General features: G+C 47.4%; 1 protein-coding gene across 1 annotated transcript; it reads left to right on the top strand.

Annotated features, from left to right (window-relative positions):
* The first annotated feature begins 14,694 nt into the window (after positions 1-14,694).
* Positions 14,695-17,871, top strand: LOC109760945 (putative cellulose synthase-like protein D5). Its single transcript, XM_020319735.2, has 3 exons — positions 14,695-15,167; positions 15,257-16,052; positions 16,141-17,871. Exons 1-3 carry the CDS (start codon positions 14,710-14,712, stop codon positions 17,869-17,871), a joined length of 2,985 nt encoding a protein of 994 aa, XP_020175324.1. The 5' UTR covers positions 14,695-14,709.
* Positions 17,872-26,018: the final 8,147 nt, after the last annotated feature.

The raw sequence follows: 26,018 nt of genomic DNA on the forward strand, positions 1-26,018 counted from the left end.
AGAAATTCATAGAAAATAATCCGTAACTCGGATGAAATTACTTTGTACATGAAAGTTGCTCAGAACGACGAGACGAATCCGAATACGCAGCCTGTTCGTCCACCACACATCCCTAGCATAGCGAACCTGCAACATTTCACCTCTGGTTCATTTGTCCGAAAACGCGAAACACCGGGAATACTTTCCCGAATGTTTTCCCCCTTCGTCGGTATCACCTCCTACTGCGTTAGGTCACCCCTAGCACCGTGTATTGCCTTGTTATATGTTGTGATGCTTTGTTTGCTCCGTATTTACTGTTTCTTCCCCCCTCTTCTTCTCCGGTAGACCCCGAGACCGGTGCTGATGCCCCCGAGTACGACTACATCACCGACGAGCCCTCCTTCTCAGCTGAACTTCCAGGCAAGCCCCCCTTGATCACCAGATATCGCCTACTCTTCTCTATACTACTTGCATTAGAAGAGTGTAGCATGTTACTGCTTTCGGTTAATCCTATTCTGCTGCATAGCCTGTCATTGTTGCTACAGTTGTTACCCTTACCTGCTATCCTACTGCTTAGTATAGGATGCTAGTGTTCCCTCAGTGGCCCTACACTCTTGTCCGTCCGCCATGCTATACTACTGGGCCGTGATCACTTCGGGAGGTGATCACGGGTATATACTATATACTTTATATACATGACATATGTGGTGACTAAAGTCGGGTAGGCTCGTTGAGTACCCGCAAGTGATTCTGATGAGGGGGGCTGAAAGGACAGGTGGCTCCATCCCGGTAGAGGTGGGCCTGGGTTCCTGACGGCCCCCGACTGTTACTTTATGGCGGAGCAACAGGGCAGGTTGAGACCACCTAGGAGAGAGGTGGGCCTGGCCCTGGTCGGCGTTCGCGGATACTTAACACGCTTAACGAGATCTTGGTATTTGATCTGAGTCTCGCCATTTGGTCTATACGCACTAACCAACTACGCGGGAACAGTTATGGGCACTAGACGTCGTGGTATCAGCCGAAGCTCTTCTTGACGTCAGCGACGGAGCGGCGCGCGCCGGATTGGACTGGAACGCCTGCTAGGCTAGGTCTGCTTCCGGCCGCGTACGCAACGTGCAGGTGTGCAATGGGCGATGGGCCCAGACCCCTGCGCGCATAGGATTTAGACCGGCGTGCTGACCTCTCTGTTGAGCCTAGGTGGGGCTGCGACGTGTTGATCTTCCGAGGCCGGGCATGACCCAGAAAAGTGTGTCCGGCCAAATGGGATCGAGCGTGTTGGGTTATGTGGTGCACCCATGCAGGGAAGTTTATCTATTCGAATAGCCGTGTCCCTCGGTAAAAGGACGACCCGAAGTTGTACCTTGACCTTATGACAACTAGAACTGGATACTTAATAAAACACACCCTTCCAAGTGCTAGATACAACCCGGTGATCGCTCTCTAATAGGGCGACGAGGAGGGGATCGCCGGGTAGGATTATGCTATGCGATGCTACTTGGTGAACTTACCATCTACTCTCTTCTACATGCTGCAAGATGGAGGTGGCCAGAAGCGTAGTCTTCGACAGGATTAGCTATCCCCCTCTTATTCTGGCATTCTGTAGTTCAATCCACCGATATGGCCCTTTACACATATACCCATGCATATGTAGTGTAGCTCCTTGCTTGCGAGTACTTTGGATGAGTACTCACGGTTGCTTTTCTCCCTCTTTTCCCCTTTCTATACTTGGTTGTCGCAACCAGATGCTGGAGTCCAGGAGCTAGAGATCCCGAGGATGATTCTACCTGGAGTTCAGCTTCGAGGAGTAGTTAGGAGGTCCCAAGCAGGAGGCCTTGCCTTTTCAATCGTTGCTACTTTTGTGCTAGCCTTCTTAAGGCAAACTTGTTTAACTTATGTCTGTACTCAGATATTGTTGCTTCCGCTGACTCGTCTATGATCGAGCACTTGTATTCGAGCCCTCGAGGCCCCTGGCTTGTATTATGATGCTTGTATGACTTATTTATGTTGTAGAAATGTGTTGTGATATCTTCCCGTGAGTCCCTGATCTTGATCGTACACATTTGCGTGCATGATTAGTGTACGATTGAATCGGGGGCGTCACAAGTTGGTATCAGAGCCGACTGCCTGTAGGAATCCCCCTTCCAAACTCCTTGGCCGAAGTCGAGTCTAGTCATTGAAAAACTTTTACTAACATGGTTGTGTGTCTTACGGGCCCACGTCGCCATTGGGTGGTACTAGGATCTTTTACTCCTCGACCTTTACTCTGGGACTCTGATCTCTCTCCTATTCGGGTTAAATGAATTTAGCTAATTCTAACATTAGGATCTCGTTATCACTTTCACCCGGAGAGCCCCTTATTACTGATGATCGTCTGCTGCACGTGAGGACCCTGAAGACACTCTCCGCTGTTAACCCGAGAACTTGTGTTCATCGCTTTTGCAATTCCCTTCCATCGATAAACTCCTATGGATAACCACGTATACTCGCCATTCATACAATGTTTCCCAGTTGATCTTGTTATTACAAGATACCCCGAAATACTCTATATTGTTGCAAGAATACTTGGTGCCTACTGACTTGCATTTCTTTGTCACGTGAATACCGCTACGGATAAATCCTCGCACTTGTCGAGTATCCGCTCATCCCCAGTTGTTCATAAGTTTCACAAAAGTCTTCGAAATACCATTCGGTCTTCCGAAAATCCTGAGCAACCTATTGCTTTTGAAATTCTTGCTTGCTTGCATTATGGTTAATTCCATAAGTCTCGTAATCTTATTGACTTCCCTTGTCATTTCCATTTTGAGTCCGTTGATTCAATATGTTGCGAATGCCCGCAATCCTCAATCGGATCCTAGAATTCATCTTCCGACTCAGACGTCATTTTAAACATGAGCTGGTTCTCGACAATTCAAATTGCCGTCGATTGTGCCCCTAAGTCTATTCAACTTATCCATCCTTGATCAGAGCGTCTGCTTCCGATCCTTCGATTTGCAATCATAATTCCTTTCTTTAAGCTCTGAAATATTTAGATGATTCCATAACCTACTACAATTGCATTCTTTCCTCTTCTGGTTAAGTATCGATACTTACATCAGATCCCTTGAGGACCATCAGATCCTTTGTTGTATTTTATCCGACAATGTCCTTCATATTCAATCACTTTGGAAGTTCTTTCCCTGATACATAATGCCTTTGGTAAATCCTATTCCTTGATTTGTCCAACCATGCTCTGCTTTCGAGCTGGTGATATTTACTATTGAAGCTTGTGGTATATGTTTCCACGATGCCCCGATGGGTTGAACCTATGCCTTCCATAATATGTGTGAACTCGAAAGTTTTCATGAGTCATACTCTTCTGACATTTTGCCAGATAAAATTTCAATGCTACAACTTCTTCGAAAGCGAGAAGTGAATGAAAGGTTTTGAAGTGAAGAAGTAGGAGTCGACCTTGAACCTTTGTGTTCATGCCCATGGACCCGATGTGGAACTTATCACGGAAGCTGCTTGCAAAATATTTAATCATTTTGGTAACTCTTTCGGTGTCATTAAATTGGATCCCTTGCAGCTATACATTCGACCATATTGTTCTTCTTTGATCCCATTTCTCGGGCAAGCTTAAGTATTTCTTCTGCGGATCAATACCCCAGTCCAACCTTTACTTTGATCTATCATCGAGTATTACACTCTGGTATCTCGAGAATATCATGGGACTGCATAACTTCTTATGGGTTCTTCATCAACTGTTAATTCTCACCGATTCCAATTTTCCTGGGTTCTTGGTTGTCGTCAACCGAGAACACCGAATAGTGAATCAAGTCTGCACTCTGATTCAATAACTCTAAGTAATTTTCGTTGCTTATGAGTTTAATAATCCTTCAAGTCGTTCCTAGCCTGGTCGGCTATATCATTATCGTGCTGATTTTAACTGTGCTACCTGGTCCTTAATCCCGGAGCACAACTTCCGATGATGAGCTAAGCTTATGTCAATTTCCTCATCTTATCGTTCCACCTCAAACAACAAGCTTGATCCCGAGTTGGTGTTGTATCCGTGGATCCAATATCTTTCGCTACAACCGTCCCTTTGCTTGATGCAGTCGCTGTTCGATTGCTTCTTCGTGGAACCTCTCGACAAATGTGTCGTGATCATCATCAACATTCTGAGGTCTTCCAAGATATCTATCGAATTCTTGATGAGAAATAGCATCCTTTTCCCTCGATGATTTGGGTTATCATCCACAACATTATTGCATTTCTAGTCGACCACCACATCAGTACTAGTATTCCCCCATGTATATAGTAGTAGTCTGAGCGCTTTTGTAACGGTAGTTAGATCATTTGTATGCCCTTGTTTGAATTGATTGGTGTGATATGATTGTGTTTGTCTCATGTGCATATGGGTAGTGCTTTCTCACTAGACCTCACTCTATTCTAATCTCTCCCCTCTAAACCCATCAGATGCCTCCGAGACGTGACACCAGATTTGTCTTCCCACCGGAGATCACTCAGTTGATCCAACAGCAGAATGCCTTGATGCAGCTACTAGTCCAGAACCAAGGCAGCAGCAATAGTCCAGAACCAAGGCGGCAGCAACAACAGCAACAACAGCAACAACAACAACAACAACAACAACAACAACAACAACAACAACAACAACAACAACAACAACAACAACAACAACAACAACAACAACAACAACAACAACAACAACAACAACAACAACAACAACAACAACAACAACAACAACAACAACAACAACAACAGCAACAACAACAACAACAACAACAACAACAACAACAACAGCACCAGCAGCACCAGCAGCAGCAGCAGCAGCCAGCAGCCAGCAGCCAGCAACAGCAACAGCAACAGCAACAACAACAACAACAACAACAACAACAACAACAACAACAACAACAACAACAACAACAACAACAACAACAACAACAACAACAACAACAACAACAACAACAACAACAACAACAACAACAACAACAACAACAACAACAACAACAACAACAACAGCAGAGCCGATTGTTGTTGATGAGGTTGAATCTGCCGGTGTTTTCCAGCAGCACCGAGCCGATTGTTGCTGATGACTGGCTATGCAGGATTGGAAGGGAGTTGACCACCGCAGGTTGCATAGATGCGGAGAAGGTGCATTTTTCCACACACCAACTGGATGGACCCGCAGCCTCATGGTGGGAGAATTACACAACCACTTTCCCTATAGCCAATGTCACTTAGGATCAGTTTCAGCAAGCATTCCGCACTGCACATGTCTCAACTAGAGCTATGAGCATGAAGAAGCGTGAGTTTCGCAACTTACGCCAGGGAAATCGTACTGTGGGGCAGTACATGCATGAGTTCAGCAAGTTAGCTCGCTATGCCCCGGATGATGTGGCCACAGACGCCGCGAAGCAAGAGAAGTTTATGGAAGGGCTGAATGATGAGATGAGTATGCAGTTGATGGTAGCCACATTTTCTAACTACCAGGAGTTGGTAGACAGGGCTCTTATGATTGAAGGAAAGCAGCAGCAAATAGAGAGCCGCAAAAGGAAGTATGGACAAGGGAGGTACAATTCTAGAGCCTCGCAGAAGCCTCGTTTTACCCGAAACTTGGGAGGATATACCCATAATCATGGAGGCCACACTCACAATGGAGGAAGTTCGCATAATCACAATGGCCCCAAGAATGGAAATGGAATGGAAGCGCTGGGAAGAATCCCAATCCTTTCACCAGAGCTCAGGTGAACCACATCAACGTGGAGGAGGTTGAAGATCAGCCTGACACAGTGATTGGTATGTTTTTGGTTAAGTCATTTACTGCTCTCGTTCTTTTTTATACTGGTGCATCGCATTCATACATATCAAGGGGATTTGTGGACAAGTTTAAGTTACCCACCTTAGCCCTTAGGTCACCCATGTTAGTAAGCTCACCAGGAGCAGAGTATGTGGCCAGCCGATGGTGTGATCGGTTACCCTTAACCATTGGTAGCCATGTTTTCCCCTCAGACCTAATAATTTTGGAGTCACAAGAATTGGATATAACACTGGGCATGGATTGGCTGTCGAAGTATGGAGGAAACATTAACTGTGCTAGTAAGTCAATCCTGCTCACCACCCCGGAGGGGAAAAGGATTAAGTATGTATCCAGGCATGCGCCAAGGAGAATCCAAGTAAACTCCCTCTCAGGAGTTGTTCAGGAGGAAGTGCCAGTAGTGAAGGATTACCCAGATGTATTTCCAGAGGAACTACCATGCATGCCGCCGGATCGAGACATTGAGTTTTTGATAGAGCTGTTGCCAGGCACCGGACCGATATCAAAGAGGCCATACCGGATGCCCACAAATGATCTGGAGGAGATTAAGGCCTTGTACAATGGGAAGTGCTTAGGAGAGGTGCTTAGAGAAATAAACCAGGATTTCCTTAAGCACCGGTGTTTATTTGTATAGGGTAGACGCTTAACTAAGTGTCTCTCCTATAGAAATAGGCACCGGTGCTTCAGAAAAACCCGGTTTATTTTTCTAAGCACCTCCCTAAGCATCTCCCATTGTACAAGGCCTAAGAAGCAGATTAAGGAGTTATTGGAGAAAGCTTACATTCGACGAAGTTCGTCACCGTGGGGAGCCCCAATGCTCTTAGTTGAGAAGAAGGATGGATCTTTGAGAATGGTTGTTGATTATCGTGCGTTGAATGAAGTGACGATCAAGAACAAGTACCCACTACCGATGATCAATGATTTGTTTGACCAGCTGCAAGGAGCTAAAGTATTCTCCAAGATCGATCTGCGATCAGGATACCACCAGCTGAAGATTCGAGGACAGGATATACCTAAGACAGCTTTCACTACAAGGTATGGGCTATATGAGTACACGGTTATGTCATTTGGATTGACTAATACCCCTGCCTATTTCATGAGTATGATGAATAAGGTGTTCATGGAGTTCTTGGATAAGTTTGTTGTGGTGTTCATTGATGATATTTTGGTATACTCGAAGAATGAAGAGGAACACAAGGAGCATTTGCGTTTAGTTCTCGAGAAGCTCAGGGAGCACCAGTTATATGCCAAGTTCAGCAAGTGTGAGTTTCAGTTGAAGGAAGTTGGATTTCTTGGACATGTTATATCAGGAGAAGGTATAGTAGTAGACCCTACCAAGGTCCAGTCAGTCACTGAATGGTTGGCACCCACCTCAGTAGGAGAGATCCGCAGTTTTCTAGGACTCGCGGGATATTATCGGAGATTCATTGAGAATTTTTCCAAGATTGCGAAATCCATGACGGAGTTGTTGAAGAAGGACACCAAGTTCAAATGGACAGATGAATGTGAGGCAAGTTTTCAGGAGTTGAAGAAACGTTTGGTTACAGCCCCGGTACTGATTCTGCCGGATATACGCAAAGATTTCCAAGTGTATTGTGACGCTTCTCGTTTAGGACTTGGAGGTGTACTTATGCAAGATGGAAGAGTTGTTTCATATGCCTCACGTCAGCTTCAACCGCATGAGTTGAATTATGCCACACATGATTTGGAGTTAGCAGCTGTAGTTCATGCACTCAAGACCTGGAGACATTTTCTTATTGGAAACCGTTGTGATGTGTACACGGATCACAAGAGTTTGAAGTACATTTTCACACAGAAGGAGCTGAATCTCAGGCAAAGGAGATGGTTGGAGCTTATAAAGGATTACGATATGAAACTCCACTATCATCCAGGCAAGGCCAATGTCGTAGCAGACGCTTTGAGTCGGAAAAGTTATGTCAATACCCTCGTAAGCGGAGGATTACCAAAGGAGTTAGCCGAAGATCTCAGGGAGCTTCATTTGGAGATAGTTCCTCCAGGTTTTGTTGCAGCAATGGAGGTTCAGTCAACGTTATTGGGAAGGATTCGAGAAGCTCAGAAGGATGGTAAGGAGATTGCTGAGATAAAGGAGAAGATGAATGAAGGAAAAGCCAAAGGTTTTCGTGAGGATGAACACGACACTTTATGGTTTGAGGACCGTGTTTATGTACCCAATAACGCGGAGATCAGGAAGTTAATACTTCAGGAAGCCCATGACTCGCCATACTCGATACACCCCGGAAACACCAAGATGTATTTGGATTTGAAGGAGCGTTTCTGGTGGACAGGTATGAAGAAGGATATCGCCGAGTATGTAGCTGTATGTGATGTATGTCAGAGAGTGAAGGCAGAACATCAGAAGCCAGCAGGATTGCTGCAGCCTATGCCGATACCCGAATGGAAGTGGGACAAGCTTGGCATGGATTTTATCACCGGATTACCCAGGACCCGATCGGGATATGATTCTATTTGGGTAGTAGTGGATCGTCTGACCAAATGGCTCACTTTATCCCAGTGAAAACCACCTATACGAGTGTGCAGTTGGCCAAGATATATATGACCAGGATTGTATGTCTGCATGGAGTTTCGAGGACCATCGTATCAGATAGAGGAACACAGGTCACTTCAAAGTTTTGGCATCAATTGCATCAGACTTTGGGTACCAGGCTAGAGTTCAGTACAGCTTTTCATCCGCGGACAGATGGACAGACTGAGAGAGTAAATCAGATTCTGGAGGTCATGTTGAGAGCTTGTGCGCTAGATTATGGATCTAGTTGGGATGATAATTTGCCGTACGCGGAGTTCTCATACAACAACAGTTATCAAGCCAGTTTGAAGATGGCCCCGTTCAAAGACTTGTATGGAAGAAGGTGCAGGACACTGTTGATGTGGGATGAAGTTGGAGACCGTCAGTTGTTTGGACCAGATCTGATCAAAGAGTCAGAAGAGAAGGTCAAGTTGATTCGTGACAGACTGAAGGTAGCTCAGTCCAGGCAGAAGAGTTATGCAGACTCAAAACGCAAGGAGGTAATCTATGAAATCGGAGACAGAGCATATCTTCGTGTATCACCTCTGCGAGGAGTTAAATGATTTGGAGTCAAGGGAAAGTTAGCCCCGAGGTTTGTAGGACCATACCGAGTTTTGGAGCGTATGGGAGAAGTGGCCTACAAGTTGGAGTTACCCGAAGGACTGTCAGGAGTTCACGATGAGTTTCACGTTTCCCAGTTGAAGAAGTGCCATGCAGAGATGGCCGATATTCCTCTGAGAGATACAGTGCCCCTGGAAGCAATTCAGTTGGACAGTGATCTGACCTATGAGGAGAAACCTGTCAAGATTCTGGAGTTTGCCAGCCGAGTTACGCGCAGCAAGGTTATCAAATTTTGCAAAGTTCAGTGGAGCCACCATACCGAGGATGAAGCCACTTGGGAACGAGAGGAAGACCTACGGAAAGACCACCCACACCTATTTTCTAGCCAACCCGAATCTCAAGGGCGAGATTCATCTTAAGGGGGTAGGTCTGTAACATCCCAAATTTTCCATTTGGAATGTTATACATAGGTCATCATATGCATATCATATTTTTATTTGCATTTGGTTGTGATCCTAGAAATCTTAAGCAACTCAAGGACCTACGGAGAGAGTTAGGGATTTCATTTATTTTCATATTTGAAGTTTTCTCAAATTTGAAAAGAGGATCATTTTGGTTTTAATAATTTTTCCCTCCGAAAAAATATTTCCAATATTAAAAATAAAAGAGAGGAGAAAATATGACTTCTCCAAAATAAAAGAAATATTGGATAAAAATACTAAAATCAAATAAATAATTTTATTTTGATTTTATTGCTATTTTATTTGAATTAGAAAATATGCATTTTCTTAAAATTGCACTTTAGGCCAGAAAAATGTTCACTTTGTTCTAAATATTTTATTTAGACGGTGAAAATTTTTTTTGGATTTTTTTTAAATTTTTTATATATCTATTTAGGATTTTCCCTTTTTGGCGAAATTTATTTTAAAAAAACGCGTCGCCCGACTGGGCCAACGGCCCAGCGCCCCGCACCCCGCACCGCCTCCCGCTCCGACTAGGGACGGAGTCCCGAGCCGCGCCGCCGCCGTGTCCCGCCCGGACTCCGCCGCCACCAGCACCTCCCTCAAGCCACCCGCACCCCCCTCTTTATAAATGCCACCCGCCGCCGCCTCTCCCCCACATCGCCAGCCGCGCCACCAGCGCCGCCGCAGCCGCCGTCCCGTTGCCGCTGCCGCCGCGTCGTCGCCTCGCCTCGCCGCCGTTGACCCGCGACGCCGCTGCCGCCGTTCGGATCCCGCCCACCGCAGCCGGTTTCCATCGTGAACCGGTAAAAAACCGCAAAAAGCCGCCACGGTTTTTTTAACCCTAGATCGGTTTTCTTCGGTTAGACTTATTTTACGAACGTTCGTTTGTTTAGTTTCTATAGCAAACGAAATCGTTCATTGGTCTCTGTTAGTGGACGTTCGTCCCGTAGATTTTTCTTTTTCTGTTTTATTTTCGCCAGGGACCTATCCGCGATTACATTTTCTCGCAGATTAGCCCCGGATCTTCAAACCCTTGCAACTTTTTAACTGTTCATCCAAATCCAGTGACACCAACGCCAAAATCTTCGTCTCGAACCCCTCTTTCCGGTTAAACAACTTGAACATGATTTTGACAATTTAAAATTTGGTTCAAGCAGATTTGATTTCGAACTTCTTTTGATCGTAGTTTCAGTTCCGTAGCTCCTGTTCGATTGATTCTTTTTGCAAATCGAGGCTCTTCAGTTGCACTTTCAGATTTTATCTTTCTCATCTGAGTTTTATCCTTGCATCTATGCTTGAGTTCTTATGTATGCTATTTTTTGTTTGCGATAGAATTCCCGGAGTGCGAAGCGTGCTACTACGAGTCTCTAGGGTTTGCAGATCGTCAGCAAGGCAAGTAACACATTGATCATACTTCTTTATTACCCAGTTTTTATGCATTAGTTACAATCCTCAAACACTGCATGATTAGGATGTGATTAAATTGTGGGTATTGGGAAGTAGATGATGAGGTAGAACCTAATGCCCTTTTATTATCAAACCCTTGGGAGTTACTTCTACGTTATGCTTATACTGCCATGCTATGCTCGTAGACGTGGTTTGGTTTGAGTGTATCCATGACAGATGTGAGATTGTTAATTAATGGTTAACTTAAGGTGGCTACCTAAATACACAACTGGGTGGATTGGTTGCGGGCACCTGGAGAATCCAGTGTTGTCCTGGGATATCCCGGAGTACCCGTGTGATCATCCTACGGTTCGCCACCCAGGCTCAAAGGGATCATAAGATTTTTCATGCTAGAAACTTCCGTGTGCAGCCACAAGCCATTATGGGCTCTAGCATAGTTGAGTATGTTGCGTGACCTCTTTCAGTGGTAGGCTAGAAGATGTAGGGGAAAGTAGGTGGTACTGTCTACCCAGAGTAAAGAGTTAATGTTTCTGAAAGACGGTGTCTCGGTCATCCGTTTCTCAAACACCATGTATAGCGAGAAATTCAACGGAGGAGATTGAGTCTTGTGGGGAAAAGTGCGCAAACCTCTGCAGACTGTACAAACTAATCATGGTTAGCCGTGTCCCTGGTTATGGACATCTTGAGTATCTGGTTCTTGAATTATCATGTTGATCTCATCACTCTAAATTAATTTGTTGGGTTCTAAATGTTGCTTAATTGGGATTGAGTTGGAGGAACCTTCTCAATGTTTCAACTACCATGATAGTTAAATAAAATATATTCCTTTGTTGTAGGGAAAATTTGGCTTTTCGCAAAACATTATAACCATAGAGCCTCCACTAGCCATATATGCATGTAGTGATAGCATTTACCATGTTCATTGCTCTAGTGTGTTATTTTGCCAGCATATTCCATGTGCTGACCCATTTCGGGCTGCAACGTATTGTGTTGCAGACTTTTCAGACGAAGAGTAATGTGCGCTAGGTCGTTGTCGTGCACTCAGCTATGCCGTTGAAGTTGATGGACTCATTTACCTTCGATGCTTCCGCAGATATCTTATTTAGATGACTTTAAGCCATATATTATTGTAATAAGTTCTCTTTTGAGACATTCGATGTAATAAGTGTGTAGTTGCACTCTGTTATAAATCCTTCAAGTACTGTGTGTGTCAGCATTACCGATCCAGGTATGACACTTATGCACAGAGATTTGACCATTTGAGGTCGGATCGCTACACATGTGAACGTCGACTACATGACACTTCACTATCTTTGGGCCTAAGGGAATGCATTACGGAGTAGTTATTAGATGATGGGTTGTTATAGTGACAGAAGCTTAAACTCTAGTTTATGCGCTACTTCGTAAGGGACTGATTTAGATCCATATGTTTAATGCTATGGTTAGATTTTATTTTAATACTTTTCTTGTAGTTGCAGATGCTTGCGAGGGGGTTAATCATAGGTGGGGGGCTTGTTCAAGTAAGAACAGCACCCAAGCACTGGTCTAATCACATATCAAATTATCAAAGTAGTGAACGCGAATCAAACCAACATGATGAAAGTGACTAGATTAAATACCCGTGTGCCCTCAAGAATGCTTTGCTTATTATAAGAGACCGTTTTGGCCTATCCTTTTCTACAAAAAGGATTGAGCTACCTTGCTGCACTTTATTTACCGTTATCGTTACTTGTCTGTTAGAAATTATCTTGCTATCAAACTACTCGTTACCGACAATTTCAGTGCTTGCAGAAATTACCTTGCTGAAAACCGTTTGTCATTTCCTTCCGCTTCTCGTTGGTTTCGACACTCTTACTTATCAAAAGGACTACGATTGATCCCCTATACTTGTGGGTCATTAGTGTACAACATGATTTCTGGTCGTGGAATTTTGGGCGTAATGGCTGGTTTTCAGTTAGGTTGGCATATCGTATGTTAGTGGCAACAAAATGTTGAAGAGAAGTTTGGCTAGAAGACCGCCCTGGATTTTCAAATCCAGCCATCGAGCAATCTAGGTGGCGCAAATAATGGAAGGTTGAAGTGCCTGCAAAAGTTCGTATGTTCTTATGGCGCCTTGCTCAAGTTTCTCTCCCATCTGAGGATGACTGCCATCACATGCGGATGGGCATGAGCAGCTTCTGTTTGTTGTGTGGCGCTGTGGATTTATGGCGCAATTCCCTGAGTGCACCATGTTCCATTGCGTTTGTACACTCGTTGGTGGAGATATGCTTGATCATATTATAGCTACAACAAAGCTGAATCCAAAGACATGATTGTTTGTTATGTTCGAGTCATTATCGCCAAGTGGTGACATTATGGGTTATATGGGCAACAAGGAGAAAGGCAATTCATGATGACATTTTTGAAAGTCCTTTCCAAACTCATGAATTAGTGACCAGGTATATCAACCAGTTGGATGATTTGAACAATCTCAAAGCTCCTAGGACAACTAGTTCCACTGCCTCGCCTGCTCCGGTTAATATATGGAAGTTTCCTCCCTCTGATGTGGAAATATTATTGTGGACGATGGTGTTTCCAGGCCGGAATCTACTGGCATTATCGCGGCCTTTTGTCGTGAACTCGTGATGATCAGGGAGCATACTTGGGTGTGTCGCCCTAGTAATGCCGTGTGTAATAGATCCTGCAACTTTGAAGGCTCTTGCTTGCCGGGAAGGACTAGCGTTGGCGATGGACCTTTATCTACAGGACTTGCACATTGCATCAGGTTGTTTAACGTCATCAACAATATTGCTACAAAGAAAGGGGAGAAATATGAAGATTTCATCAAATAATTTAGCACTCGTAGATCATCACTTACCTCTTATAATTTTGTTCATGAACAAAGAGGCTAAAACTATGAAGCCCACAACGGCACTACCTAGCTTGGTTTGCTTCTTCTTTAGATCAAGGGCTGGGACCCCCTGGGTGATCATTAATCAATAAAACCTAGTGAGTTGTGCTAAAAATGATGAATTGTCGAATATCACCTTTTTTTGCCATGTTCTTTTTTTGTATGTGGCAGTCCTATTTTCCTTCCCTTTTGCACATAACTAATTTAAAGAAATATAAGACCGTTTAGAACACGAAAGTAATGATCTAAACGCTCTTATATTTTGTTTACAGAGGGAATAATAATCTTTTAGTACATGTAATCTTTGAAAACTTTGCATGCATGCCGAACAGCGGACAAGAAAGAATTCCTGAAAAGGAATCTGAACACGGACGCAGAGTTTCTGCACCGAGCTTGAACAGTAAAATCAGAAGAAAAAAAATCAAAAAATTCTATTTTTTATCGACAAAAGTTTTAAGTGCTTGCGAAAATTCGTCATGAAATCACATTCCTAAAAGACGTGGAAAAAAAACAGTACTCTGAAAATGCTACATTCAAAAGCGTTTTGAAGCACTGAATTGTTTTTTTTTTTTTGCCACGCCTTAAAAATGTGATTCCACCACAAAGTTTTGCAAGCACTTAGAATTTTTGTCAATGTTTCTCCCAAAAGAAATTGGATTTTTCTGAAAACATTTCGAGCAGAAATGCACTTTCGTCTGAACGCTAGCTATTCGATTGCACGAGTGCATGCATGACAGCGCCTTTCTCCCTCGACGCTTCCGGTCTCCGAAAGTGTCGCCACTCCACATCTCGATCCGTCCCTCCAGCACAATTCCCTCCAAGCCATGCAAACATCTCCCTCTCCATGTGGGACTCAGTTTGCAACAATGGCGGGGAGCATGGCACCAAACCGGCCGTAGCAACCTAGGAGGAACGCTCCCGCCCGTCGCCGTCCGTGCCGAAGCTACCGGCAGCAGGCTATAGCGTCCATCGGACGTCGAACGAGCGCCTCGCCGGCCTCTCCAACGACAACGCTGACGACATCGACATCTCGCCCGAGCGCTCCACCATGGCAAGCGACCATACCAACTACACGGTCTTCATGCCGCCCACCCCGGACAACCAGCCAGGCGCCGCGCCCACTCCCGCGTCCGGGGGCTCCACCAAGCCGGAGAACCTTCCCTTGCCACGCTACACCTCGGGCTCCAAGCTCGTGAACCGCCGGAGTGGCGACGATGGCGCGGCCGGCGGCGCCAAGATGGAACGTCGGCTTTCCACGGAGCAGGTGGCGTCGCCGTCCAAGTCGTTGCTGGTGCGGAGCCAGACCGGGGAATTCGACCACAACCGGTGGCTGTTCGAGACCCAGGGCACGTACGGCATCGGGAACGCCTACTGGCCGCAGGACGACAACGACGACGGCGCCGGCATGGGCGGCGGCAGCGTCAAGATGGAGGACCTCGTCGACAAGCCCTGGAAGCCGCTGAGCCGGAAGGTGGCCATTCCTCCGGGCATTCTAAGCCCCTACAGGTTTGCAAAACTCCAGAAATTTCAATCAAAATGTTGCGACACGGCACGTGATTTAAATTTTGAAGCGGCGCGGGGATTTGCGTGGGCAGGTTGCTGGTGCTGGTGCGGTTCGTGGCGCTGTTTCTCTTCTTGGTATGGCGCGCGACGAACCCCAACCCGGACGCGATGTGGCTGTGGGGGATCTCCATCGTGTGCGAGTACTGGTTCGCCTTGTCCTGGCTCCTGGACCAGATGCCCAAGCTGAACCCCATCAACCGCGCCGCCGACCTGGCCGCGCTCCGGGAGAAGTTCGAGTCCAAGACGCCGTCCAACCCGACGGGCCGCTCCGACCTGCCGGGGCTCGACGTCTTCATCTCCACCGCCGACCCCTACAAGGAGCCGCCGCTCGTCACCGCCAACACGCTGCTCTCCATCCTCGCCACCGACTACCCGGTGGAGAAGCTCTTCGTCTACATCTCGGACGATGGCGGCGCGCTGCTCACCTTCGAGGCCATGGCGGAGGCCTGCGCCTACGCCAAGGTGTGGGTGCCCTTCTGCCGCAAGCACTCCATCGAGCCGCGCAACCCGGAGGCGTACTTCACCCAGAAGGGCGACCCCACGAAAGGCAAGAAGCGGCCGGACTTCGTCAAGGACCGGCGCTGGATCAAGCGCGAGTACGACGAGTACAAGGTGCGTATCAATGACCTCCCCGAGGCCATCAAACGGCGCGCGAAGGCCATGAACGCCCACGAGCGCAAAATCGCCCGTGAGACGGCCGCCGCCTCGTCCGATGCCGCCCCGCCCCCCGTCAAGGCCACCTGGATGGCCGACGGCACCCACTGGCCCGGCACCTGGCTCGACTCCGCCCCCGACCACGGCAAGGGCGACCACGCCAGCATCATCCAGGTCTCCATCAACACCGACCATTCCGTTTCACAAGTAATTTTGGTGCGCAGGCATGCATGTTCATGTTACGATCTTGTCAACCGATTAGGTGATGATCAAGAACCCACACCATGACGTGGTGTACGGGGATGCGGACGATCACGCGTACCTGGACTTCACGAACGTGGACGTGCGCATCCCCATGTTCGTGTACCTGTCGCGGGAGAAGCGGCCGGGGTACGACCACAACAAGAAGGCGGGCGCCATGAACGCCATGGTGCGCGCGTCCGCGGTCTTGTCCAATGGGCCCTTCATGCTCAACTTCGACTGCGACCACTACGTGTACAACTGCCAGGCCATCCGGGAGGCCATGTGCTACATGCTCGACCGCGGCGGCGACCGCATCTGCTACATCCAGTTCCCGCAGCGCTTCGAGGGCATCGACCCCTCCGACCGCTACGCTAACCACAACACCGTCTTCTTCGACGGCAACATGCGCGCGCTCGACGGCCTCCAGGGGCCCATGTACGTCGGCACCGGCTGCCTCTTCCGCCGCTACGCCATCTACGGCTTCAACCCGCCGCGTGCGGTCGAGTACCACGGCTTGGTCGGCCAAACCAGGGTACCCATCGACCCGCACGCACGCTCTGGGGACGGCATCGCCGACGAGCTCCGCCCGCTGTCCGACCACCCGGACCACGAGGCGCCGCAGCGGTTCGGCAAGTCCAAGATGTTCATCGAGTCCATCGCCGTGGCCGAGTACCAGGGTAGGCCGCTGGCGGATCACCCCTCGGTCCGGAACGGCCGCCCGGCCGGCGCGCTGCTCATGCCGCGGCCGCCGCTCGACGCCGCCACCGTGGCGGAGGCCGTCTCGGTGATCTCCTGCTGGTACGAGGACAACACGGAGTGGGGGCTGCGCGTCGGCTGGATCTACGGCTCCGTGACGGAGGACGTGGTGACCGGGTACCGGATGCACAACCGCGGGTGGCGCTCCGTGTACTGCATCACGAAGCGCGACGCGTTCCGGGGCACGGCGCCCATCAACCTCACCGACCGGCTCCACCAAGTGCTCCGGTGGGCGACGGGGTCCGTGGAGATCTTCTTCTCCAAGAACAACGCGATGCTCGCGTCCCGCCGGCTCATGTTCCTGCAGCGCATGTCGTACATCAACGTCGGCATCTACCCGTTCACGTCCCTCTTCCTCATCATGTACTGCCTCCTGCCGGCGCTCTCCCTCTTCTCCGGGCAGTTCATCGTGGCCACGCTGGACCCGACCTTCCTCTGCTACCTCCTGCTGATCACCGTCACGCTCGTGCTGCTGTGCCTACTGGAGGTGAAGTGGTCCGGGATAGGGCTGGAGGAGTGGTGGCGCAACGAGCAGTTCTGGGTGATCGGGGGCACGTCGGCGCACCTGGCGGCCGTGCTGCAGGGCCTGCTCAAGGTGGCCGCCGGCATCGAGATATCGTTCACGCTGACGGCGAAGGCGGCGGCGGAGGACGACGACGACCCGTTCGCGGAGCTGTACCTCATCAAGTGGACGTCGCTCTTCATCCCGCCGCTGGCCATCATCGGGATCAACATCATAGCCATGGTGGTGGGCGTGTCGCGCTGCGTGTACGCGGAGATCCCGCAGTACAGCAAGCTGCTGGGCGGCGGGTTCTTCAGCTTCTGGGTGCTGGCGCACTACTACCCGTTCGCCAAGGGCCTCATGGGCCGCCGGGGCCGCACGCCGACCATCGTCTACGTCTGGGCGGGGCTCATCTCCATCACCGTCTCCCTGCTCTGGATCACCATCAGCCCGCCCGACGACCGGGTCTCGCAGAGCGGCATCGAGGTGTGAGGACTCTGGTCAGGAAATCGATCGAGCGCAGAGATCGATCGATCAGTTGCAAAGAACCGCGCCATCAGCTACGAAGTGCAGAAAAAGAACAGCTTGGAGAACCGCCATGCATTGTTTGTCTTCTGTATTTTTGTTTGTGGATGCACAAGATTTAGTAACACTGTGCATGCAGCATGCTAAGGATGATAGGCAGGTCAATTTTGTAGCTGGGAAAAGAACGTACCTACGTCCTACGCACTGATATCATGGCAACATGGCATACATATACTCCTCAGGCTCCTAAAGCCATATTCATATGAGAAGGTTAATTGTACAGAAATTCTGATTCGTTGCACATTGCCGTATATTAGTCACATATATGCTCCCGTATTATGTAGTTGTTGGCAATTTATAAACCAACACTACTACTCGAAAAAATTTAACACTGATCTCAAGTTTTACATTCGTGTGATCAGCTTCACCGCTCGAGGACCAACATTGTACCACTTGATTAGGGCATTTTCAACGGACCCTCAAACCGCCCGCATACGTCCGGATCGCGTTGTCTGGATGTGTTGTGCCATCCAGTGTGGACTTATATTGTCCACCGAGCGGTTCAGTTCACTTTTTTCTGGCAAACTGAAACCAAAAGTGTGTGTGTGTGGGGGGGGGGGGGGGGGGGGGGGGGGGGTTGCGGGAGTCCGGATAGCAGACACGTAGGACTCTGACATCCCCGACCCACCCAAAAGACAACCGGAGCAAATTTTGTGGGTCAGTGTTGAAGATGCCCTTACTAGGAACCGGAAAACACAAGGAGCGTGTAAACTAAGTAATTGTGGAGAAATGAGATGAACATGGTCCTCGAGTTTCTTCTTCTTTGTTGCATCCGAGGCCATAACAGAAAGTCATTTGTGTGTCCTCGAGTCACAGTTTGAAGGTCCTCCACTTTATTTCTTCAGGGCGTGTTTGGTTGTGTCCATCATCCTTTGACACTTTGCATATTTCTCTCAGTTGGCTCTGGTTGAGCAAATGTAGACAAAAAAATCATATGCACATATTGTGGTTGCCTGCATACCCCCAACCTGGTGGCGAAGAAACGCAAGTCCCGTTGTTTGGTTGCTGGCTTGTTTAGGCAGAAACGTAAGTCAGGTTGTTTGGTTAGATGCAATGCATGTTGTCTGATAACCTCCTTCAGGAGTTCTGAGCTTACCAGCACACTCGCAAGTAGGACATAGATAGCAGCGAGTTCAACATAGTGGCACATAATTCAACATAGTCTTAAACAAACCGTTCAACACTAAAATGAAGCAAACCACACAAGAGTGAACTTTCTAGACATCCATGGCAAAGGCCACATCGTGCTTCTTGCACATCGTCACCACCTTGGCGTCGGCTTTGTTGAAGACGATCAACTTGAAGGTGCTGGGAGTCAGCAACTTGAAAGTGACAAGGTACCCAGTCTTGATTTGGTGAACAGTGGCGAAGGGGGACCAACCTTGGTCAAGGGTGACTGTCCCGTTGATCACCAGGACCGTCACCCTCCAGGTGCAACCGATGTTGGTCTTGAGCTTGAATTCCTAAGGGGCGGCGGGGAAGTGCTTGGTGAAGTCCAGTGGCATCAGTAGACACTCCAGATTCGGTGCAAGGATGACCTTGAAAAAGTGGGTTGGCTCAGCCTCCTCATGGAGATGGTCGAAGTTGCTTGCCGACTTGGGGGTGTTGGCGTGCTCCACCACCTCCTTGCCCTTCTCTTCGGTCGACACTACATGCTTGCTCCTGGAGTTCTCCTAGTGCGCATTGTCGATCTGCATTATGAACAACATGAATGAAGGTCAATGAAGGGACAAATGCAACACACCATAACTGCTTGTCAGCATTCATTAGTCCCACCCACCTAGTCCAAAGCCCCTAATTATCCACCACTGCACTTCACTACTTCTCTTTGTCTCTCTGCCTTCTATCCTCTTCCATGGCTCTGTCTCACCACCTATCCATCACCATGAACCCCATCCCTGTTGGAAATATGCCCTAGAGGCAATAATAAATTGGTTATTATTATATTTCCTTGTTCACGATAATCGTTTATTATCCATGCTAGAATTGTATTGATAGGAAACTCAGATACATGTGTGGATACATAGACAACACCATGTCCCTAGTAAGCCTCTAGTTGACTAGCTCGTTGATCAAAAGATGGTTACGGTTTCCTGACCATGGACATTGGATGTCGTTGATAACGGGATCACATCATTAGGATGAATGATGTGATGGACGAGACCCAATCCTAAGCCTAGCACAAGATCGTGTAGTTCGTTTGCTCAGAGCTTTTCTAATGTCAAGTATCAGTTCCTTAGACCATGAGATTGTGCAACTCCCGGATACCGTATGAATGCTTTGGGTGTACCAACGTCACAACGTAACTGGGTGGCTATAAAGGTGCACTACAGGTATCTCCGAAAGTGTCTGTTGGGTTGGCACGAATCGAGACTGGGATTTGTCACTCCGTGTAAACGGAGAGGTATCTCTGGGCCCACTCGATAGGACATCATCATAATGTGCACAATGTGACCAAGGAGTTGATCACGGGATGATGTGAGTTACGGAACGAGTAAAGAGACTTGCCGGTAACGAGATTGAACAAGGTATAGGGATACCGACGATCGAATCTCGGGCAAGTAACATATCGATAGACAAAGGGAATTGAATACGGGATTGATTGAATCCCCGACATCGTGGTTCATCCGATGAGATCATCGTGGAACATGTGGGAGCCAACATGGGTATCCAGATCCCGCTGTTGGTTATTGACCGGAGAACGTCTCGGTCATGTCTGCATGGTTCCCGAACCCGTAGGGTCTACACACTTAAGGTTCAATGACGCTAGGGTTATAGGGAAAAGATATACGTGGTTACCGAATGTTGTTCGGAGTCCCGGATGAGATCCCGGACGTCACGAGGAGTCCCGGAATGGTCCGGAGGTAAAGATTTATATATGGGAAGTCCTGTTTTGGTCACCGGAAAAGTTTCGGGTGATATCGGTAATGTACCGGGACCACCGGGAGGGTCCCGGGGGTCCACCAAGTGGGGCCACCAGCCCCAGGAGGCTGCATGGGCCAAGTGTGGGAGGGGACCAGCCCCAGGTGGGCTGGTGCGCCCCCCACCAAGGCCCAAGGCGCATGGGAGAGTGGGAGGGGGCAAACCCTAGGACCAGATGGGCCTTAAGGCCCACCCTAGTGGCGCCCCCCCCCCCCCCCCTCTCCTCCCCTTGGCCGCCCCCCTAGATGGGATCTAGGGCTGGCCGCCAGCCCTTGGGGTGGAAACCCTAGAGGGGGCGCAGCCCCCCCCCCCCTATATATAGTTGAGGTTTGGGGCTGCCCAAGACATGAGAACGTCTCTCTTTCGGCGCAGCCCTACCCCTCTCCCTCCTCCTCCTCTCCCGCGGTGCTTGGCGAAGCCCTGCGGGATTGCCACGCTCCTCCATCACCACCACGCCGTCGTGCTGCTACTGGATGGAGTCTTCCCCAACCTCTCCCTCTCTCCTTGCTGGATCAAGGCGTGGGAGACGTCACCGGGCTGCACGTGTGTTGAACGCGGAGGCACCGTTCTTGGGTGCTCAGATCGGAATCAACCGCGATCTGAATCGCTACGAGTACGACTCCCTCATCCGCGTTCTTGCAACGCTTCCGCATCGCGATCTACAATGGTATGTAGATGCACTCCCCTTCCCCTCGTTGCTAGATTACTCCATAGATTGATCTTGGTGATGCGTAGAAAATTTTGAATTTCTGCTACGTTCCCCAACAGTGGCATCATGAGCTAGGTCTATGCGTAGTTTCTATGCACGAGTAGAACACAAAGTAGTTGTGGGCGTCGATTTTGTCAATTTACTTGCCGTTACTAGTCTTATCTTAATTCGGCGGCATCGTGGGATGAAGCGGCCCGGACCGACCTTACACGTACACTTACGTGAGACAGGTTCCACCGACTGACATGCACTAGTTGCATAAGGTGGCTAGCGGGTGTCTGTACTCTCCCACTTTAGTCGGATTGGATTCGATGAAAAGGGTCCTTATGAAGGGTAAATAGAAATTGGCATATCACGTTGTGGCTTTTGCGTAGGTAAGAAACGTTCTTGCTAGAATCCCATAGCAGCCACGTAAAACATGCAACAACAATTAGAGGATGTCTAACTTGTTTTTGCAGGGTATGCTATGTGATGTGATATGGCCAAAAGGATGTGATGAATTATATATATATATGATGTATGAGATTGATCATGTTCTTGTAATAGGAATCACGACTTGCATGTCGATGAGTATGACAACCGGCAGGAGCCATAGGAGTTGTCTTAATTTATTGTATGACCTGCGTGTCAATGAAAACGCCATGTAATTACTTTACTTTATTGCTAACCGTTAGCCATAGTAGTAGAAGTAATAGTTGGCGAGACAAGTTCATAAAGACACGATGATGGCGATCATGATGATGGAGATCATGGTGTCATGCCGGTGACGAAGGTGATCATGCCGCGCCTCGAAGATGGAGATCAAAGGCGCAAGATGATATTGGCCATATCACGTCACTTTATGATTTGCATGTGATGTTTGTCATGTTTACATCTTATTTGCTTAGAACGACGGTAGCATAAATAAGATGATCCCTCACTAAAATTTCAAGAGACGTATTCCCCCTAACTGTGCACCGTTGCGAAGGTTCGTTGTTTCGAAGCACCACGTGATGATCGGGTGTGATAGATTCTAACGTTCGAATACAACGGGTGTTGACGAGCCTAGCATGTACAGACATGGCCTCGGAACACATGCAAAACACTTAGGTTGACTTGACGAGCCTAGCATGTACAGACATGGCCTGGGAACACAAGAGATCGAAAGGTCGAACATGAGTCGTATAGTAGATGCGATCAACATGGAGATGTTCACCGATGATGACTAGTCCGTCTCACGTGATGATCGGACATGGCCTAGTTTGACTCGGATCATGTATCACTTAGATGACTAGAGCGTTGTCTATCTGAGTGGGAGTTCATTAAATAATCAGATGAACTTAATTATCATGAACATAGTCAAAAGGTCTTTGCAAATTATGTCATAGCTTACGCTTTAGTTCTACTGTTTAAGATATGTTCCTAGAGAAAATTTAGTTGAAAGTTGATAGTAGCAATTATGCGGACTGGGTCCATGAACTGAGGATTGTCCTCATTGCTGCACAGAAGGCTTATGTCCTTAATGCACCGCTCGGTGTGCTGAACCTCAGCGTCGTCTGTAGATGTTGCGGAACATCTGACATACACGTTTTTGATGACTACGTGATAGTTCAGTGCGTAATGCTAACGGTTTAGAATTGTGGCACCAAAGACGTTTTGAAACGTCGCAGAACATATGAGATGTTCCGAAGACTGAAATTGGGATTTCAGACTAATGCCCACGTCAGGAGATATGAGACCTCTGACAAGTTTCTTAAGCCTGCAGACTAAGGGAGAAGAGCTCAATCGTTGCGCATGTGCTCAGATTGTCTGAGTGCCACAATCGCTTGAATCGAGTGGGAGTTAATCTTCCAGATGAGATAGTGATGGTCCTCCATAGTCACTGCCACCAACCTATTATAGCTTCGTGATGAACTTTAACATATCAGGGATAGACATGATGATCCTTGAGCAACTCGCGATGTTTGACACCGCGAAAGTAGAAATCAAGAAGGAGCATCAATCGTTGATGCTTAGTAAAACCACTAGTTTCTAGAAGGGCAAGGGCAAAAGGGATACTTCATGAAACGGCAAATCATTTGCTGCTCTAGTGAAGAATCCCAAGGTTGAACCCAAACCCGAGACTAAGTGCTTCTGTAATGAGGGGAACAGTCACTGAAGCAGAACTACCCTAGATACTTGGTAGATGAGAAGGCAGGCAAGGTCGACAGAAGTATATTGGATATACATTATATGAATATGTACTTTACTAGTACTCCTAGCAGCACCAGGGTATTAGATACCGGTTCGGTTGCTAAGTGTTAGTAACTCGAAATAAAAGCTGCGGAATAAATGGAGACTAGCTAAAGGTGAGATGACGATGTGTGTTGGAAGTGTTTCCAAGGTTGATGTGATCAAGCATCGCATGCTCCCTCTACCATCGAGATTGGTGTTTGCGTTGAGCATAAACATGATTGGATTATGTTTATCGCAATACGGTTATTCATTTAAGGAGAATAATGGTTACTCTGTTTATTTGAATAATACCTTCAATGGTCTTGCACCTAAAATGAATCTCGATCGCAGTGATACACATGTTCGTGCCAAAAGATATAAAATAGTAATGATAGTACCACATACTTGTGGCACTGCCATTTGAGTCATATTGGTATAGAACGCATGAAGAAGCTCCATGTAGATGGATCTTTGGACTCAGTCGTTTTTGAAAAGATTGAGACATGCGAACCATGTCTATTGGTATATATGCATGAAGAAACTCCATGCTAATGGATCGTTTGGACTCACTTGATTTTGAATCACTTGAGACATGCAAATCATACCACATGGGCAAGATGACTGAAAGGCCTCGTTTTCAGTAAGATGGAACAAGAGAGCAACTTATTGGAAGTAATACATTTTGATGTATGCAGTCCAATGAGTGCTGAGGCATGCAGTGGATATCGTTATGTTCTTACTTCACAGATGATTTGAGTAGATGCTGAGTGTATTTACTTGATGAAACACAAGTCTGAATTATTGAAAGGTTCAAGTAATTTCAGAGTGAAGTTGAAGATCGTCGTGACAAGAGGATAAAATGTCTGTGATATGATCATAGAGATGAGTATCTGAGTTACGAGTTTGGCACACAATTAAGACATTGTGGAAAGTGTTTCACAATTAATACCGCCTGGAACACCACAGTGTGATGGTGTGTCCGAACATCATAACTGCACCCTATTGGATATGGTGCATACCATGATGTCTCTTATCGAATTACCACTATCGTTTATGGGTTAGGCATTAGAGACAACCGCATTCACTTTAAATAGGGCACCATGCAATTTCGTTGAGACGACACCGTTTAGAGAAACCTAAGTTGTCGTTTCTTAAAAGTTTGGGGCTGCGACGCTTATGTGAAAAAGTTTCAGGCTGATAAGCTCGAACCCAAAGCAGATAAATGCATCTTCATAAGAATACCCAAAATAGTTGGGTATACCTCCTATTTCAGATCTGGAAGCAAAAGTATTTGCTTCTAGAAACGGGTCCTTTCTCGAGGAAAAGTTTCTCTCGAAAGAATTGAGTGGGAGGATGGTGGAGACTTGATGAGGTTATTGAACCATAACTTCAACTAGTGTGTAGCAAGGCACAGGAAGTTGTTCCTGTGGCACCTACACCAACTGAAGTGGAAGCTTATGATAGTGATCATGAAACTTCAGATCAAGTCACTACCAAACCTCGTAGGACGACGAGGATGCGTACTACTTCGGAGTGGTACGTGATCCTGTCTTGGAAGTCATGTTGCTAGACAACAATGAACCTACGAGCTATGGAGAAGCGACGGTGGGCCCGGATTCCGACGAATGGCTCGAGGCCATGAAATTCGAGATAGAATCCATGTATCAGAACAAAGCATGGACTTTGGTGAACTTGCCCGATGATCGGCAAGCCATTGAGATAAATGGATCTTTAAGAAGAAGACGGACGTGGACGGTAATGTTACCGTCTATGAAGCTCGACTTGTGGCAAAGAGTATTTTCACAAGTTCAAGGAGTTGACTACGATGAGATTTTCTCATCCGTAGCGATGCTTAAGTCCGTCGGAATCATGTTAGCATTAGCTGCATTTATGAAATCTGGCAGATGGATGTCAAAAACAAGTTTCCTTACCAGTTTTCGTAAGGAAAGGTTGTATGTGATACAATCAAAAAGGTTTTGTCGATCCTAAGAATGCTAAAAGATATGCTAGCTCCAGCGATCCTTCCATGGACTAGAGCAAGCATCTCGGAGTCAGAATATACGCTTTGATGGAGTGATCAAAGTTTTTGGGTTTATACAAAGTTTGTTAGAAACTTGTTTTTCCAATAAAGTGAGTGGGAGCGCTACAACATTTCTGATAAGTATATGTGAATGACATATTGTTGATCCGAAATGATGTAGAATTTCTGAAAAGCATAAAGGGTTGTTTG

Source organism: Aegilops tauschii, chromosome 7, assembly GCF_002575655.3.
Source record: "Aegilops tauschii subsp. strangulata cultivar AL8/78 chromosome 7, Aet v6.0, whole genome shotgun sequence".
Lineage (NCBI taxonomy): Eukaryota > Viridiplantae > Streptophyta > Magnoliopsida > Poales > Poaceae > Aegilops > Aegilops tauschii.

Coding starts and splice junctions, on each gene's coding strand:
- LOC109760945 (XM_020319735.2), top strand. CDS start 14,710: ATGGCAAGCGACCATACCAACTACACGGTCTTCATGCCGCCCACCCCG. Junction 15,168..15,256: donor GGCATTCTAAGCCCCTACAG/GTTTGCAAAACT, acceptor TTGCGTGGGCAG/GTTGCTGGTGCTGGTGCGGT. Junction 16,053..16,140: donor ACCACGCCAGCATCATCCAG/GTCTCCATCAAC, acceptor TCAACCGATTAG/GTGATGATCAAGAACCCACA.